Source organism: Lineus longissimus, chromosome 18 (genome assembly GCF_910592395.1).
Source record: "Lineus longissimus chromosome 18, tnLinLong1.2, whole genome shotgun sequence".
NCBI lineage: Eukaryota > Metazoa > Nemertea > Pilidiophora > Heteronemertea > Lineidae > Lineus > Lineus longissimus.
In genome coordinates, this window is record NC_088325.1 from 13,286,135 (window position 1) to 13,303,441 (window position 17,307).

At 42.2% G+C, this 17,307-nt stretch overlaps 1 protein-coding gene across 15 annotated transcripts in view; it reads right to left on the reverse strand.

The window, feature by feature from the left end:
• The window catches only part of LOC135502070 (pleckstrin homology-like domain family B member 1), a 106,127-nt gene that overhangs the window by 14,202 nt on the left and 74,618 nt on the right, over window positions 1-17,307 (reverse strand). For 11 of the 15 annotated variants that reach the window (XR_010449734.1, XM_064794576.1, XM_064794577.1 and 8 more), the window contains 10 exons: window positions 13,434-15,553; window positions 11,905-12,189; window positions 11,480-11,605; window positions 11,033-11,170; window positions 10,373-10,402; window positions 8,849-8,860; window positions 2,200-2,406; window positions 1,912-2,004; window positions 1,595-1,633; window positions 59-295 (listed from right to left, as the gene is read on the reverse strand). Coding sequence is in view for 14 of the 15 variants with exons in the window: in XM_064794576.1 (XP_064650646.1) it covers window positions 59-295; window positions 1,595-1,633; window positions 1,912-2,004; window positions 2,200-2,406; window positions 8,849-8,860; window positions 10,373-10,402; window positions 11,033-11,170; window positions 11,480-11,605; window positions 11,905-12,189; window positions 13,434-15,553 (3,287 nt within the window). In the remaining variant the exon portion in view is untranslated. The remainder of the gene's footprint in view (window positions 1-58; window positions 296-1,594; window positions 1,634-1,911; window positions 2,005-2,199; window positions 2,407-8,848; window positions 8,861-10,372; window positions 10,403-11,032; window positions 11,171-11,479; window positions 11,606-11,904; window positions 12,190-13,433; window positions 15,554-17,307) is intronic. The other 4 variants (XM_064794572.1, XM_064794571.1, XM_064794573.1 and 1 more) reach the window with 4 other exon arrangements.

Consider the following 17,307-nt stretch of genomic DNA (forward strand, 5'->3'; position numbering starts at 1 on the left):
CATTGCCAAAAGTTTAAAGGATGCCCAACATCTGTTGTTAGATGACAACTTAATTTACCTCGACATCACAGTCGGACGTCCCAGCAATCTCGGGCAAAATATCGTTATTATTCTCCGGGTGGACAAGACAAATACGCGATAACTCCTTAATTCGTCTCTCGGTCACGGCAAGACGCATCTTCTCCCGTCGGAAATCCTCGAGCAATCTTTGTCGCTTCTTCTCGAGACTCTCGATGTCGATCTTGGCCTGTTGCAGCATGTCGCGTTGTTGTTGATCAATCTGCTGCAGACGTTCCTGAAAGGGAAATTGCCAGGAATGAGATGGAGAAAATCACAAGAATAATGTGGCATCATTTCAATTTGTTGCTCCAAGACCCGCACGATCTAAACTGGACCTGCCCACCCTCATTCCTGGCCCATATTGGGCAGCTCCTACCAAATTTGATCTCCCAAACCCAGTTGGGTTGGACACCGACCTTATCACCAGGCAGGGCCATTGTTTAGGTTTTTAAAAGAGGTTTAGGTACATCAGATATTACTCTGTCTAATTAAAATTTGATCAATACCAAACTGAAATGGACAGAAATCAAGCGACAATGTTAGTTGATAGAATATTATGTACAAACGAAACACACTACACGGGCGACTAAAGTAAGACCGACAGAGTGATTTTCCTTTGAGTAATCTGTTCTATGACATAACTTTTTGGTCTTATTTGAAACCTGTAATAAATGATAAAGAACATTTATCTTTATGTATTTCGTTGGTGCTAAATGTTCTTTTATCATTTATTACAAGTTTCAAATAAAACCACTATATTGAAAGGCATCGTTATCAACTTCTGTGTTCCACCCCTGGCCGGGCACACCACATCTCATTGACAAATTTAGGCAATGTCATTTTTCTGTCACTCCAACTGTCGTGGTCGATTCAGTTGCCCGTATGTACCATACTTCGAGAACCATAACCACACATTTAAAGAAGATAAAACTCTAACACAACCAAAGCAACTATTAAATCCCCCAACCAAGCTCCAGTTATGAAAGTGTTATATACAATGAAATGTTTTGCTGGCCAATTGCTCATGGGGCATAACAAAAGGGGTCCTCCCCTCCCCGCAGAGTTGGTAGTCCATCATTTAACCAAGGGACAACTCCCTCATCATTCTGACCATCTAAAGTCTCCATTTGGGCAAAGACGGCTCCTCTCCCTGCAGAGTTGGCAGTCTATCAATTTACCAAGGGACACCTCCCTCATCATTCTGACCATCTAAAATCTCCATTTGGGCAAAGACGGCTCCTCCTCAAACCACAAGTCCTTGACACACTAGTGTCAGCATCAACTGCTCCGAGACTGTGCCAGCTGGGATGTCACGAGCTGATGTAGTGTGAGAGCTAAGCCTGCTATTGTTACCGGCTCCAAATGCAAGTGCTAAAAAAATCGACTAGAATCGAAAGCCTCATCCTTCGTTTCAGTCAGCAGGAATGTGTCATGATTAGAAAATAACTTGATGAATGTCAGGGCGAAAATGAGTATGAATTGTATGTTAGATGTCTGAGTTAGTTTCAAAGCTTCACTCCCTCTCTAGACTTACACCATCAGGACTGTCTTCATCTGCGTCACATGCATTACACTGGAAAGTAAGCCACATTTAACATTTACAAACACGAAATAAAAATAAGGAAGTTACGCGGACAATGACAGGAAAGTTTAAGCAGGAGATATGTTCAACAGGTTGACTTCTCAAACCGTGGTCACCATAAGGGGTTTAGGTGCCACATAATCAGAATGAGGAAGACAAAATGGGCAGGAGATGTCAACTTTGCCAAGGAAACATCATAGAGTGAAAATAACATCCAATTGTAAGCCATTCTAAAATGTTCTCCACGGCCGCTAGGAGTCTCCACCTACCTCTCGATCCTTATATTTCTCGAGCAGGCTGCCTTGCTGCTTGAACAACTCCTGCTGGACGAGTTCCCGCTCTTCCTCAAACTTGGTCTCGACCTGTAACAAAGAGGGTCATACTCTAAAACACCTTGGTTACAATGTCTCAATTCTACAACAGATTATGCATTAGCCTCGCTTTGATCACAGAGGATCTGGTGCCAATATGTGTCACCACTATCTTACAGTACATCACCACTATTCACACCTGTATAAGGGCACTTAGGTATGTGCATCCTCGAGATACACACTTACCTCTAATTGCTGGAATTCTAAATCGTCAAACACACGTTTTTGTTGTTCAATCTGGTCCCTGAGTGTTTTATACTCGTCCTGCAGCGTCTCCTCATTCTCGTCCCCATTGTCTTGAGTATCGGGTGCATCAAGTTTATCTTTTATGACCTGGAGCTGAGATTCTAGCTCGGCCAGTTTTTGGCGTTCTTGGTCCATTTTCTCCATTTCCTGAAAGATACAATATCAGATGCAAATAAGCACTTGTAAGTGAACTAGGTAACCGTTATATGATTCCGACAGCAAAATAATTAAAACACAAGAATCTTTGATTATGAATTTGGTAGCTGCATTAGCCATTTTGCTTCTTCTGTTTCAGCATTTGTTGGAGGTATTATCTCCATGGAGTATTCCTCCTCTGAAGCAGGATGAGAGTTTGGGGTTCCGTCCATTGGCCAAGTGACACTGTCTTTTGTTAGGATTAGACTGATATGGACAGTGGACACAATAGCAGAATGATATCAAAGACAACTTTTATGAATTTTTTTTCAAAATGTTTGATATTTTCTGTGCTGGTGTCGTCATGCCTCAGGCAGTGGTGGTGCAAAGGCTTTACAAGCCAAGCCAATCGACAACATTGAGAGACCTATTCGGATTTTAGGGAGATTTGCAAGTAATTTGGTGCCTTTGCTGGGTTGAGAAAGCCAAATGTGGCGATGATACACTGCTGGTCGCATGCATAGGAAGGAAAGATTGGACACCGACCAATGTCTGAACAGTTTTGGTCAATTTCCAACAAAGTTTCGCGTTTCCAAAGGTTTAAACAACAAAGTTTGAACCTTGATTGTCAGAAGCCTACTTCATGATAACAACAGACTGTCAAATTATTCTGACTTTCGATTCATGACACTTATAGCAAATACACAATAAGTTCACACACAGTTTGTGATTTACCAGCGGATATGAATCGAGTTTTTTGGGACATATTACATACAGGACCTTGGTAAACATACACTGTGATATTTAGACAGCCAATATAACATCGAGAAAAAAGCATATCAAACACATTCAATTTGATGTGTTAACATAATTGTAGAGTTAATTAGCTATTAAGCCCCACTGACCCGTAATACACACTTCCAACTGTCAACGACTTCCTTGTAAAATTAGAATTAATATCATATCTGTTTCAAGATCATAAAGTATCGTTTTTTGTCTGTTAAATGTACAAAGTATAAAGTTTGAGTCCAAAAATATTATCAACAGGACATCCTGGAATTTCCCTAGTTAAGCAAATTAGCTATATCAGACCATCTCGTTACTGTATTTTTACAGAACAGACTCATAACTTTATCATCTCATAACTATTTATCCAGAGAACATTCCGTCTGACCTAGAAGGTTTAAAGGGTAAGACCACCCACAAGATGGACAAATACATATTGACCAGTCTGAGGAAAATACCAAGTGGCGTTTCCAACAAGCTCCATCTTGTGCCTGATCAATGTCATGACCCCAAAAATACCATCTGTACAATATCAAGGAAAGATCAAAGAGTTTCCTTTGATTACCGACAGTGTAATAATCGTTACAGCCGCATGAAGAACTATGAATAATAACTTCTGAGAAATGAATGGAAGTATTGTTACAGTTTGTGTCAAGAGTTTATCACAGCTTCAGAAACGAACTTTTCAATAATTTGATGTAACCATTGACTTTGAATGACCACATCGCCAGTTGCGAAATTGCAAAATCATACAGGAAAGGAAATAATTACCTCAAAATGCTTTATTTGACAAATCTTTCTGTGGGTCAGACCGGAAAAACTCATAAATCTCACTGTTGAACTCAACAAATTCCGACGAAATCGAGAATGAACTCACAAAATTTAGATTCTGAACTTTTTCTGTCCGATGCAGATATTTCAGAAATGGCGACACAAATCCAGAACAGTGACTGTCAAATGCGAGCGAAATCACAAAATTCAAAATACGGACTCTCGAACCAAGTTTGCAGAAATCACACCTACGAGCCTGAGGAACGGACCATGCACTACTGATCATGAAATGCGAGAGAGTCAGCCAGACAGACCACCTCCACAATACCTTTCGGGCAAGTCAACCACCTGTATGATGACAAAGCGCTCTTAAATTTATGTCAACATGTTAGATTGTGTTACACTAAGTAAACAAAACTCTGTTGGTGTTTTCTATTGTGGTGGTACTTGTCCAAAAGCTGAAGGTATAAGGGTTCTGGTTGGCAGGGTATTGTATTGATAATATGCGGAAGTTTGTCTCTGAATTTTTTATTCGGATATTATAAGGGTGCTGCTAAAATCCTATTAATTGACTGAACTGGCCAAAATTTGAGTAATAGTAATAGAGTCCTTTGGCAATGATTCAGGGGATAATGACAGGGACAGGGCTGAGAAGGTAGTCCACATTGCTCTGAGCTGACCATGTCAGCAGAACATAGGCCTACTCTACAGACCCACACACTATTTGGCCTACACATACACCGGCAGCTTACCCACATACATAAGCCCTAGCGTAGTCCATTTAACCAGAACAAACCCCTTGGAAAAGATCAACGAGGATTACTCGTAACGTCCCCAAAAAGTCTCGAACTTTTCAAACCTCACCTCCAAAATGTGCGACCCGTTCAAGAATGAATCCGGATCATCCAAAATGGACTGAAAGTCTTCCATTACGATATCGGACACAACAGATCTATTAGATGGGAACCATGACACTATTGTACACAATCTGGTAGTACATCCTCCATGCCGCTGTCCAAAATACTAGTTTTCTGCCAATTATAATTACAGGTTGTTACAATTCTTACGCACACCCCCACTTTCACGGATGGTAATTCAAAACGTTTTCTGCGGTGACCAGGATGTTTGTTTTGTCTTTGGCCACTTTGATGGCGATGATAAGGTCAAAATTATATTTGGGTTATATGACTAATTGGCACACTAATTGGTAATACAATTACCAACATTTAATTGAATCACATGACCATTATTACCAATAACAGGGGTGAAAACCAAGGAGGGAAGAGCACAAATTATTCAACAATTTCCCAAATCACGCTGACCTACATTTCAAAAATAAATGATATTTGTAAGCATTTACAAGAGTGGGATACTTACATCAAGTGAATGATCGCTGAAGGATATTTTAGGTGCAAGGTATTGATAACATAAACTCAAGGATAGATGAGCCTTATTAGAAGAAGGTAAACATCAGTGAGTGGTGGAACTTTGAATTGAACATTACAGCCACAGGTTTGCAACCGCCTGTGAACAACTCTTGCTCAAGGACATGTCCAATGAACTTGTTGAAATGGGTATCGAAATTCTTCTTTGTGCGCTCCCTTTTCAACCAAAAACACTTCAAGTTCTTCATAACAGAAAGTCAACAAGTTCATAACCTATCATTTTCAATCAAAGTTTATGAAAAGTTAATGACCATTGTCGGCCCTATCATCATGCTATTTACGGAGATAATGACAGGAATTGGCCTAACAATAGACTTGACAATGAGCATACCCCTCAGTCAGAGTTACTCACTACTGAGGAAATGATAATAGGCCTACCACAGATTGGGATAAACACAATAATAGGTCAATGGTGAGTCAATGATAGATTTCAATTATTAGAAGAGAAAGAATCATAAAGGATTTTTTTCAACTTTGATATCCGTGTCTAAATGATATAATGGGATATATGAATATACCAGGAGCACTGCTGAATATGCCATACCTATCCTATGAATTTAAGTTGTGTTGTAGGATAAGGCCTATTTGCTGTATTGCTATATTGCTCATTGCTATACAATAGCAATGACTAGGGGAAACAACTGGCAAGTGCCTTGCCCGAGACCTTGCTACATGTAGGAGGAGCACGCAATTGTTTCGAGCCATTTGGAGGCCGACATTAGATTTTCATTGCAATTCAATCTATTCAAGGTATAGCCCATTTGAACCTGCCTGCGCTACGGGTACAAATTACAATGCTTTAGTATCGCTTTATTGCTCATTGCTATATATACAATAGCAATGACTAGGAGAAACAACTGGCTATATCCCACCATTTATGAAGAGAGATATTCAGGTAGACAACTCACCCTGGGTGCAGCATGACTGGTCAGACTATCAGGAACCAACAACAAGCAGAACAATCCCATTGAGAGGGTCTACCACAGCTCACCCTAGGTGCAGCATGACTGGTCAGACTATCAGGAATCAACAACCAGCAGAACAATCCCATTGAGAGGGTCTACCACAGCTCACCCTAGGTGCAGCATGACTGGTCATACTATCAGGAATCAACAACCAGCAGAACATCCCATTGAGAGAGTCTACCACAGCTCACCCTGGGTGCAGCATGACTGGTCAGACTATCAGGAACCAACAACAAGCAGAACAATCCCATTGAGAGGGTCTACCACAGCTCACCCTGGGTGCAGAAGAACACCATAATCTCCTAGATCTACAAAACATGTTGTTTTCTGTAGAAGTAGCCCCCCCCTCCCCACCACAAAAAATGCCCAGATTTTACCGAAAATGCTGAGCTGACTTGGAAAACATGCATGTTTCAACTGACAGAATAATCAGCCTGGAATTCTGAAATTGCTCTCAACTAGGAAATCACACAAGTTGACCCACAGAGATATATTTGAACAAATTTTGATGGAATGCCCGATAGAGGATCAAAACATACAAAACGATCCTGTCATCTGGGATGGAATGTTCTAGATATGGCCTAAATTATATTGTGAGATGGACAAATATAATATCGTATTGTCCTTTCGCGAATAAATCAGCAAATCTGGGTTGCTGCTCAATAATGCACCATACATGGAATGGGGAATCATCCCAGGTTGTGAATACTGCTGAGTTGTGTCCACTGGCATAAATGCATGACAAGGAATGTTACTTCTGGACAATACTAGATGTTTGCTAGTTTGATGAGAGGTGAATGGTCTTTTTCAGGATGCCAGGATGGACTAAAAATTCCCGGATTTTCATGAAATACAACCTGATTTCAAATGGATTAAGGAAAATTTGGGAAAATTTTGCCAAAATTGCCTGCCAGGAATCAATATGAGCCTTTTCTATAAGATGTTTGGACAGGTTCCACCCCCTACCCCCCCCCCTTGCATTATGGCCTGTGGATTATCATACTTACAGTGAATAGATCCACATCCACGTCCAAAATGTCCTTAAACACATCTTTCATTTCGTCCAACATATTCAACTTGAAAAAAACGTCCCAGCTATTAGAGGAGTATTAAGTTGAGCGGCTAAGGTCGAAATAATACGAATCACACAGCCTTCTGAATAGATGTGGCACTGTTCAACTGACACTGCTTCAGAAATCACAGAATTCTACAACTAAGTATCAAAATGAATCAAAGTCAACAATAAAAACAGCCTAGATTAGTGTGTCCGATAAATAATCCAAGAAAAGTTGTCTAAAATCTTGACTGTCATCCCTGAGAAGTAAAGAAATATTCGCCAATCAGCTTATTTCTAAGTCAACCTGTAAACCATCCGACTATCAGCTGGGAAATGCTCGTGAAATTCTCCTACATGTGTGCACTTAACCACATCCTGGTTGAATGAACCGGCCGACTGATTCAAACGGTAAAGGTGATCATACGGCACTAAGAGCGCTGTCAGGACCAGATCAGCCCAGATAACACATGAAACACCCCACCTCAGCAGTCTCCTATAAAAAGAACCAAAAAACTCTTTAGGATAACAATACCTGACGAAAACCGCTTTTGAATAACAATACCTTTTCCTGTGACTGACTAGGTCACCTCATTGCTCAGGTCTTCTCCAAAAGGTTTCTTGACCCCTGTCTTGATTATAAACACGAGGTATTGTCGTACTAATATTGACAGTTATTTCTTTGACAATCATAGGGCATGACCATATTAAAGCTGATCTCACACATTTTAGAGCCAAATGTTAGCGTGGAGATTATATTAAAAGCAGCTGTCACAATTTTTGTTGACAACAAAGCATACCCCCTACAGTTTCAAATACCCCCTTCAGTTTTTAAAGTCACTTCAAGGGTCGTTAATTTTGTTCAATGCCTTTATAGTAAGCCATTGGCCTTGTGACAAAGCAGTGCTGCTTGTGAGCAAGCCTCATTAAAAGCACTATGCCCTGGTAAGCTCCTGGACATCAACCCATACCTAATTGGAACAAAAATAATCATGAATTGAAGCCGAAAAGTAAAAATTTACTAAAGGAATCCATTAGAATACGACAACTCAATAAATTGAGCCAAAAATGAAAGCTGGAGTAAGAACTCCATCAACTAGAGAGATGGAATTCAGCAAAAGCTTGAACCTTTTTTTCAGTAAATAGTGAACTTTCAACAGCCTGGGGAGAAATGAAGTGGGATCAGCAAAATCATGCAAGGTGGAAAATGAGAATTGTACAAATGTTCCACCCAACATTTAGCAAATAAAAAGCAGTATTACGTAAAGCTATTGGAGAAAATAGTTCTTTTCTTTGCCACCAGGTGTCGATGTCTTCACATCGGCTCCGATGCCCGATGAGATGCTCTCTGAGAGTGACCCCTGGTGTACAAAGTAAGAACTAAGCCAGCAGGATAACAACCAATCTTTTCGTTCCAACATCGCGATACTCACCTTCAATTTCTCCTAGAGTGGAGGCAAAAACAAACAAGACGTACAGTTAGATTTTAACTTAAATACAAAATTTTGGAAGGTTCTGGTCAAACTCAACATCGGATAGGAATCACGGGCGGGTGAAATTATAACAACGGAAGTGACTGAGGAACCCAGTTGACCTGTCTCTGACACAGGCGTTTGAAAAGTTGTCAACCAAATTTCTGATGTCACGTGGCCTCAAGCCATGACACGTGTGACATGATACGTGGCATTGAATTCATGTAGCTGAAATAAGGTCTATATACAGGTCCAAGATGCCATCATGCTGACTCAATCATGGCTTTCCATCATCTCTTGCAGTGACTTTAATGAATAAGTGATCAAAACTACATTATCATCACAGGGCCATGCACAATATCAACGGAGGATCTTGGAGTACACTTTCTTGGGAGTAAAAATAAAGGGATTACAAACGGTTATCTATACAGAGGGTGTCACATTACAACAATATACGAGGTGTCACAGAAAAACCTTTTTGGATAGCTCTTTCATTTTCTACAACTAAATTGGGAATGCTCTATACAAAGGATGACAAACCAACACCTAGATTTAATCATTGCAGCTATGAAAGATTCTATTTTACATAAGGAAAACACCTTGCTTATTCTAATCCCAGTACTTACAAAGCTCGGTTTACATATGATTCATATTTTAGGCCTACTGGACTAGTGAATCATATGTAACCTCAATGGAAATGACTCATTTGATGTTTATAGACATAAATTTATGGATGTTGTGAAATCTATGTAAGCCCAGTCTGAGACCTCAAAGATCAAAGCAATTGGGTTAGCTCAGTGTTTTTTCAAAGGGCATACAGCCAAACTACAGCTCCTATTTCAGCCCAATGGGACTAGGCATGGTGTTTTCCGAATGAATGTGATGAAAATTCAGGCAAAGTGATGACCCAATGACTGCCCCAATGACTGCCCCCCCCCCCCCCCCCAATGACTGCCCCCCCCATGACTGCCCCCCCCCCCCAATGACTGCCCCCCCAATGACTGCCCCCCAATGACTGACCCAATGACTGCCCCAATGACTGCCCCCCAATGACTGCCTCAATGACTGCCCCAATGACTGACCCAATGACTGACCCAATGATTGACCCAATGACTGACCCAATGACTGACCCAACCCAGACCAGGGCACAAGTCAAGCAATAAGAGGCAGTGTTTCTAATTCTATCAACGCGCACCAGCCTCCGGGATTTACAACATGCTACAGTCACGCAGGACAGGAGGTAGAAAATGCCTGGAATATACACGGTGTTGCGAAAAAAAGATGTCATGATTTCAACAGTGAACTGATACTACACTAAACCGGTTCTAAACCAGACAGTGGTGTCATCTAGAGGAGACTAGCTACATTAGCCTGCTAACACAAGGGCAAAAGAGCGACTTTTCTGTTTTCAATTTTTGCCCAGGCTATCGTCTACAGAGTGCATCCTGTCCCATCATGCAGCAGTGAATAAAGTGACCGCAATACCTCTCGTTTTTTCCGTAGGATATAGACCTCCTAGAAAAAATCATAATTAGAAATAAGCCAAGGGAATCTCGGAAGCTAAGGATTTGTTACAAGGGGATGTTAACTACAGAAACCTATACATGTACTTTACACACTGACTTGTCTCAAGTTTCACTTTATTATCCCCCATTTACATGATTTGGTTATCACAGAGATGGATGCATGCATCTATGAATTTACCCCATACCTGGTTACAGTTATAGTAGAACCTCCCTACTAAGGACACATACAGCTGTCATATGCTGTCCTTAATAAAGTGGTGTCCTGATAAGAGGGGTCCAATTGAATGGAAACAACCAATTTGGATCCAAAACTACATGTAGTATCCGTAATACAGAGGGTGTCCTTAATAGAGGGGTGTCTGCTTAGGGAGGTTCCATTGTACGTACAACACTCCTTACACCAGCTTACTGCTTCCCATTCAACGCACCGTATTATTAAACGAGATGAAACTACATGTATGACAATCAACAAACAAAAATTACCCGTGGAGAAGCCAGAATACAGCTCTGACCAGGTTGAGGTTATCTATCGAGAACCATGTGTTAGTGAAACCTACCCTCACACGTTAAACATTCATAGATGGCGCAACATGCAAATTAACTAATGAAAGAAAGTTACCTTTTCCCGTTCAGCAGTGGCTATGTCTATCAGCTCCCATTGACGCTGTTTGAGCATGTTTATATGTTCTTGGTCCGCTTGTAACTCCTCTAGTTCCACCTTGTGCTCCCCCTCCAGTAAGGCACGTTCCATCTCCAGCTAAACGAAAAAGGTATAAGTCAAAGAGAGATGGGCAGCCCGTCGATTGAGACTCAAAACCGGTGTCCTTGTATCTGGTGTAATTCCACGCACGCAAGGACCCCATCAGGACAGAAACATACGTAGTTGCCATGGACTCTAACTCTAGTCAAAGACGGAGTCACTAGGCCATAACCCCAATCGGTACCTAAACGTAGTTGCACCAAAAACGTTCATCCTTCACGTGGTACCAATGATGTTTAGACGACAAGTTCAATACTCTGACCATCAGACTGTGTCACCCTCTTTTAACAATCTCGCAAAGTTTACCTCTCTTATTGCCTCCGTCTGCTGCGATTCAATTTCTAGGATCTGTTGCCTGAGTTGTGCCACACGGTGGATGAGATTGTTTTTAGTTTGGCTCATCTTCTCGATGTGTTTCTGCATATCGGACTCCTGAAATTGATGGCAGACGTCATGAATGTTAAAGGCACAGTCAGTTTGCGTACACTGTTTTTGTCTGCCCCACAGGTAATCAGAAATAAATACGGCTGTAGTATGGTAAACAGACATGCCAAAAGGATGAAAACTGGTAGGGTGCAGTCAGCATTATACTGACCTAAGCCAATCCAACGTTTGGCTAGGGACAAGTAGTGTCTCCGACAGATTGACTGATTCTGATGGACAACTGGAAGTTTTGTGATCATAGTGAGATTTAGAGCCATCAATGCCACAAAGTAGGCCCATAAATTTACCTCAATCTCGGTATGTCGTGCCGGGAAGACGAATCCCATATCGTGATCAACAGAAGACGACAGCGGCGATCCAGGCATTCCTCCCATCCATCGCGGCGACCTCTGTATCCTCGGTGACCTTGAATCATGTTGCCGTGGCGACTTGGGACCCAACCGCGGGGAAGTTAGCGGAGACCTGGTCGAGGGGACAGTCAGATCAGATTTCTTACTAGGTGGAAGTTGTGGAGTTTTTGGTGAAGTTTGAGGCACTTGGTCTATTGGTTTGGGCGAGTGGTGGACTTCGACCTGTTGAAAGACCGAATAAATTATTAAGAATTCGAATAAAAAACTTATGCATTTTATTGCTTTTTTGTTCCATAGCATCCCGCGAAGATGACGTCACTGCAGCTGCTGCCCTCTATTTCCCCATCGCTGAATTACAGGCAATGTCGGACAAACATGCAGTTTCGTATTAGGATTCAGGCTTTCTAACTAGGGCAGTTAGATTCAATCTGGCACATGTCCGAGTGTTGGAAATACTACATAATTGTTCTGAATATTTCTCTCTCTGACTCAATGGTATCTTTCATGCTAAAAATAATGCAGAGTCAAAGATAATTGACTTTGAAATAAGCTCAAATGCGTAGAAATTAGTGTCGATGTCCGACTGTCACGTGACTAAAACGTCATCAATATCTTATGCAAATGACCTTGTGAGCTATAAATAGTAACTTCGCGGCATGCTATTGTAGTGGCTTCGATGGACTGGAGTTATCATTGTTGTTCTAGTTTAGTTTTCCATGCAACACACAGATGGCAACACTACACACACCAACAGGCTGTAACACAATTATGCTTTCTGGCAGCGAAAACTACTTCACCACAATTAAATGTAAATATTTGCTCCAATGCATCCATTTCATATGGTCACGGTTGTGTTCAAGTACTGGTGATAATCACATTATGTTTTGTTATGATGTATAGGTGGCAAACATGAGCATAAACCTGTTTCACAATCCTGACTGTATTGGGATGGAGAGAGGGTTAAAGGGCTTACAAACCTCCTTAAAGTGATACTATGATGTGATTTACAACTTTACGGAAATACGTCCGTTTTTAATTGTTGATCACAAATGTAAAGCTCAAATTTTCCATTTTTCATTAGATTTATTATAAAATCGCTGAATGTAAACCACCGCGACCGCGAAAATGTTCATGTTGTGACGTCATCAACGAAAACGTCATCGAAGCGAGCCGTCCGGGCGGGATTAAACCATCAATTTCTAGAAAATGTGCCTTTCGATTCGAACACCTTACCGATTTATGAGAAAGTGACGTAGTCATTTGTCAAAAACAGCTAAAACATTATATGGTGAAATTTGACACGAGTTACCCTTTAAAGACGTTATCTCTGTCATTTAAACCCATTGAAATTTTCACGTTAGGACTTAACGACTCCGTTACAGCCAACGTTGTTATCATCAACCCAGCCCTGATAGCTAAGATGGTCATGACGTCACATAAAATTAGGAATATTCTTCATTTCTCACCTGAACCACATTTTGACTTCCCATCACCGTCTTTGGCGATACCTTCCCTCCTTGTTGTTCCTTCAGCTTCATACTCAGCGACGCGATCTGAGCATGCTCAACTTCGTGTGGCTTCCTCGTCGGCGACTTCATCCCTGCGTCCGACGTCGCAGCGCTCGTACCCATCGCAGGACGTTTCTTAATCGTATCCATACCCTCGTCGTCCTCGGACACAGAAGAATTCGATCCGCGGCGACGATGTTTAAAATCGAACACAACGCCCTCTTTATGCGGTGTAGTCGGCGAAGAAATCATCGTCAACGAACCGTTAGTTTTGATTTTAGTCATTGAGCCCCGCGTCTCCTTTTCCTTGCGCTCCAGCGAGCCGGACGCCTGGCTAACGACAGGTTCAGGTTTTCCCTCAACCACTGCGGTCATTTCCTTGAAATCTTTATTCTGTTTTTTCCGTTTAAGGGTATTACATTCCACCTCTTCAATTTGTTTTTCATACTCGGCGCACATTTTCAGAATCTCGTCCAATCGCTCTTTTTCCTTTTGGCTTATTTCCTGTTCTTGTTTCCGCGCTGTGACAATGTCGCGGTGTTTGGCCGACAGGTTCAGCTGACTCGCAGTAAGTTCATCAGGATTTAGACCAATCACAGAACTTCGGGCATTGATCTCGGAGGAGCGCTTATCAGAAGATTTATGCGACACCATTTCAGGCACTTGGTCATAATCAGGTTCCTCAGGGGGTGCCACTGGGTCATAAACATGTTCGTCAGCTGCAGACGACGCATGTTCTTTATCATAAGCTTTCGAGAGCTCCCGCTGGTTTTCTAACTCCTCAACAGATGGCACTGTTCGGTTTTTATCACATGATTCAGATTCAGCAGAGACGTGGACGTCGGCGACTGATGTCACAGTATTGGGTGACGACGGATCTGGTTGCCATGGCTTCCTGTTAGGTGGCGACACAGGTTGTTTATGAAATAACTTTTGTACCGGGGAAGGTTTTGGCGGCACTGCTGGTCCCCTTGGTGACAACGGAGGCACGTTCGGTACCCATGGAGTATCTTGTCGTGGCGACGCCGGTTGCCGAGGTGAAAGTTGCATTTGGCCCCCGATATCAACATGGTCAGGAATTTCAAAATCAGTCAAATTATCATACTTTGGTGATGAGGGTGTACGACCTTGACCCTGGGGCGACCCAAGGTCAGAATTAAAAGTTTCATTCGTTAAATGACTAGACTTAGAATTGGAAGATGTCAAACTTAAACTACTCGAATCACCGTGACCTTGAACATGATTGTCTGGCGAACTACCACTGGAAGAACTGTCCACCACAAGAGGGCGTATGTTACTATATACAGATTTGGAACTCGTGTGACCTGGTACCCTGAAGACTGCATCACCTGTGGGCGAGGTTGCACCGATTCTACTGATATCCACGTCGCTGAATTTAGGAATACCGCCGACATTCTCGTGCCCAGGTGATGTCAGCGGTGAATCATCCGATGAGGTTGATTTCGTTTTTGGCTGAAGACCTGGAATAGTGACCCGCTGGACCGAAGTATTTTTGGTGAAGACTTTCTCTCCATAATGTCTTGATAAATCGACAGTCGGACTTCCCCGTTTTGGAGACTCCAATTCCCGGCTTACATGACCCTCCGTGGAACTGCTACTAGCGCTCTCTATGCTTTGTGAGGGACGCATCTGCACCGGGCTCACAACACCTTCAGAATATTCCGTCTCGTGAGCGAACTGCACTCGAGATTGGTTACTTGTCTCCTGTGCGAACTGCACCCGAGGTTGGTTACCGACGGTCGGTTTTTGTAAACTAAACTGTCCACGAGGGGGCGGGTCCGGTTTATAAGGATGAACGGCTGAACCGTTTTGTTTCACGTGCGGTTTCTTCCCCACCTCATCCTCCTGCATCCATTGTTCAAAACGTGAAATCTTATTCCCAAAGTCGACGTTTTCTAAACTGTCCCTCCAGACTTCAGCTTCCTGTGTTCTTGTCGTTCCATCGTTATGACGATAGGTCACGTGATCCTGAATGGGCTGCTCTGATTGGCTGTGGTTGGTCACCTGACCAGTCTGGTTTTGCATACTGAGGTAAGGTGGCTGGTTTGCACTGAGTTCTGCAAAGATATGATAAGAAACACATGAATGCCTATTGAAAACTATTAGTCGAAGAAACTTTGCTGGGAAGTCCTTCTGGAATGAGAGATGATTACGAATGAGATGTGTAGTGTTGCCTCCTGCAGGAAATGAAGGGGCTTGATTGCAGATACCTAAAATGCTTCAAGGAGGGGTATTGGTTAGGGTTAGCCGCAGAATCTTTTGGCAGTGATGACCCCTTCTGGGAGATTGCATTATCGCTGTAAATAGAAGATATTTTTGAAATTCATATGCATTATGGGTAGAATTGAGAACTCGAGCTGGTGCATCAGCGAAGTTTTTCCGAAATCTGGACGTACTAGGTTTCAGCGAAACACCAAAGAACTATAAACAGATCAGTTTTCAATAAGGCCTTGAATGCATTGATTACATCCCATGTACTCAGATTATCTTTATCTAAAACTAGGATACGTTCCACCTGGTCCATGACAATCAAGGTCGAAGATTCATCTCATGAGAGGCAATTACTGCCTATGCTACAGACATCAGATATCAGATATAACATTTATTCAATGTCTGATAAATCTCAAACACCCTTCAAATCTCACGAGTTCCCAATAATAGGGACACGTGATTTTATTGTCTCAGACTCCGGAACAAAAGGATCGCGTTTCCCGGAGACATGTGCTTAATTGCTTCCTCCCAATTTCATGCAATTAAACAGCCAGGCAGCCGCAGAATCATTAGTTTCATTATACACATAATGAGAATGCCACAATTATAGCATAATGACAAGATGAAATGAAAGGACCTAGACAGATGTTCCATAATTTTAACACCTTGGATGCCAAGGATTTTTTACTTGGCTCAATATCCCCAGCAGTGCTGCCATTTCCAACTTTTTCCACTCGCTAAAAACTCCACAATGGACAACTTACTGCATGAAGTCTTTAGTAATGGCTCTTCACAGTCCTTCGAATGAGACTCAAAACCGAGGTTCCTTGTACCTGGAGTCTATGCCAGGGCAAGCTAAGACCCCACCAAGTGAGAAACATGAGTAGCTTGCGTGGACTCTATCTCTCTCGCCAAAGTCGGACCACTAGGCCAATAAACCCAATTGGCGCCTAACCGTAGTGGCACGCAGGATACGCTCATCCCGCCTTGGAGGAGGATTACTCCTAGGAGAATGACCCCTCCAAGTGCAGAGCGAACGCTGAAGAAGAAGAAGAAGAAGTGATTCCGAAAAAGAACCACCACCTAATTGAGACAGAAACTTTACATATCCTGACCACATCATCTTATTTGGGAAAGTGTGGTTACGTGCCTTGCCCAAGGGTATCAAGATATTGACACAAGAGACCAAGCTTCAAACTGAACTGAGGCAAAGTCACATAAACAGTTTCTGGGTGGCGAGCTCTAATGCAACGATTACATCAAGTCTGTTGGGTTTCCATCGGCCTGATAACCGCCAAAACCTCAATTTGATTGCAAAGGACAGGAATCACCCCATGCAGTTGAATACAGTATCATTTCATGGGTTAATTGGCCTGACACCAGGGTGAAAGGGTCAATCAACCACCAGTGGAGAACAATCTCATCATAAAGCTCAGTTATTAACTATAATGATGTGACCATTATATTTCATAGCAAGGATTGGCAATTTTCATATTCTGCCGTTCTCTCAGTGGTTCATGGTAATAGGATTGCGGGCAACAATTTGAAGACCACTTGGCACTATCGGCAGAACATGAGGTTTGGATGATAGGAATGAACT